This window comes from Sinocyclocheilus anshuiensis, unplaced genomic scaffold, assembly GCF_001515605.1.
Source record: "Sinocyclocheilus anshuiensis isolate Anshui unplaced genomic scaffold, SAMN03320099.WGS_v1.1 scaffold1303, whole genome shotgun sequence".
NCBI lineage: Eukaryota > Metazoa > Chordata > Actinopteri > Cypriniformes > Cyprinidae > Sinocyclocheilus > Sinocyclocheilus anshuiensis.
The window spans coordinates 803,724-805,496 of NW_015537954.1; the positions used below are offsets into that span (position 1 = coordinate 803,724).

Consider the following 1,773-nt stretch of genomic DNA (forward strand, 5'->3'; position numbering starts at 1 on the left):
GGCAGACTTATTTATTTATATTTTTTTTTTTTTTGTCAATGATATACATTAAAAAAAACAACATTTTTGTGCGTTTTTTATGTAATATTTATATTTTTAACAACTATTTTATTTATTTATTTGTTTGTCTAATTATTGTTATTTTTCATTTTCTATTTATTACTGTTTGTTTCTTTTTTCTGTTCATATTTTGCTATATTTTAACCTGTTTCTTGTCATGCAAATAAAGTAGTGAGGCCAGATTTTATTTTAGAATTACTTTTATCAAAAGAAAACATTAAAAACTTTTTTCTATTTTTATTTTATTTTATTTGTATTTTTTTATTACTGTTTTTTTTTCTGTTCATAATTTGCTACATTTTAACCAGTATCTTGACATGAAAGTAGTCTTGGTTTCTGTCATGGCATTTAATTATAAAAAAACAAACAAGCATCATGCTTTTATCACCGTAACTCGCATTCAAACACTCTGCTGTTTCTGTCCCAATTGACATCTAGCGAGTTTGTGTTTATTACCTATTTGTCTTTCCTGATCGTCTCATGTTGTGTCTCAGTCTGTGAGGTGAATCAGATGATGACGATGACTGTCACTCTTATTTTCAGGCTTCGTTTAGAGATATGCTGGCCTGCGAAACTCCTGAATCCTGATGTGAGATTGAACCCAGATGTGTTTTCAGACAGAATGATGCTCAGCAGTTTGAGAAGAGCTAGAGATCTGCTTTAAGACCAGACTGAACAGACATGTTGGACAAACCATTATTTTTGATAGGAATGCAGAATTTACATAACATAATTTATTGTACATTTTCAATTTCCTTTCAATAATGTGTTGCCTTAGGGGCACTTGTTTAGTTTTGCATGACCATTTTCTATGCGTTCTCTGACTTAAGAAATAATTGATGTGTGTCTGCAGGAGGAAGTGCTGTGAAGGCTTCAGGTTTGTGATGGGTCAGTGTGTGCCAGAAAGTAGGTAAACCTTTCGTTCAATTCTCATATTGTCAAATTATTATAGTGTTTTTTTTTGCATGAGTATTTCAAATGCATGTTTTTCAAAGTCTCTTCTGCTCACCAAGGCTGCATTTATTTCATCCAAAAATACAATCAAAAATTTTGAAATATTATTTAAATTTAAAGTAACTGTTTTCCGTGTGAATATCTGTTAAACTGTAATTTATTTCTGTGATGTGCAGCTGTATTTTCAGCATCATTACTCCAGTCTTCAGTGTCACATGATCTTCAGAAATCATTCTAATATGCTGATTTGCTGCTCAAGGATATAAAAACCATGATATACTAGCATTCAAAAGCTGATGTAAGACTGAAAAAGAGAACATTTAATTTATTCATCAAGGATGCATTCAACTGAAGTGACAGTAAAGGCATTTCTAATGTTACAAAAGATTTCTATTTCAAATAAATGCTGTTCTTTTGAACTTTCTGTTCATCTGTGAATCCTGAAAAATAAAATGCATCACAGTTTCCACAAAAATATCGTGCAGCACAACTGTTTTCAACATTGATAATAATCAGAAATGTTTCTTGAGCAGCAAATCAGCATATTGTATTTATGCACTACAGAAAACGGTTTCATCATTATTTTTGGCCTGTTCTTCTGAAACAAATTTTAAATGTATATGTAACGTATATGAGTGTGCTAAATGTGATTTGTTAACTGTTAGCTGTACATGAATACATCTGTGTCCCTGGAGCACAGTCGCTGGGGTATATTTGTAGCAATAGCCAACAATACATTGTATGGGTCAAAATTATCAA

General features: G+C 31.2%; 1 protein-coding gene across 1 annotated transcript in view; it reads left to right on the top strand.

The window, feature by feature from the left end:
• LOC107665477 (collagen and calcium-binding EGF domain-containing protein 1-like) overlaps positions 1 to 1,773 on the top strand; it is a 13,393-nt gene that overhangs the window by 4,150 nt on the left and 7,470 nt on the right. The window contains exon 3 of the mRNA XM_016456383.1: positions 914 to 966. Coding sequence (XP_016311869.1) covers positions 914 to 966 — 53 coding nt within the window. The remainder of the gene's footprint in view (positions 1 to 913; positions 967 to 1,773) is intronic.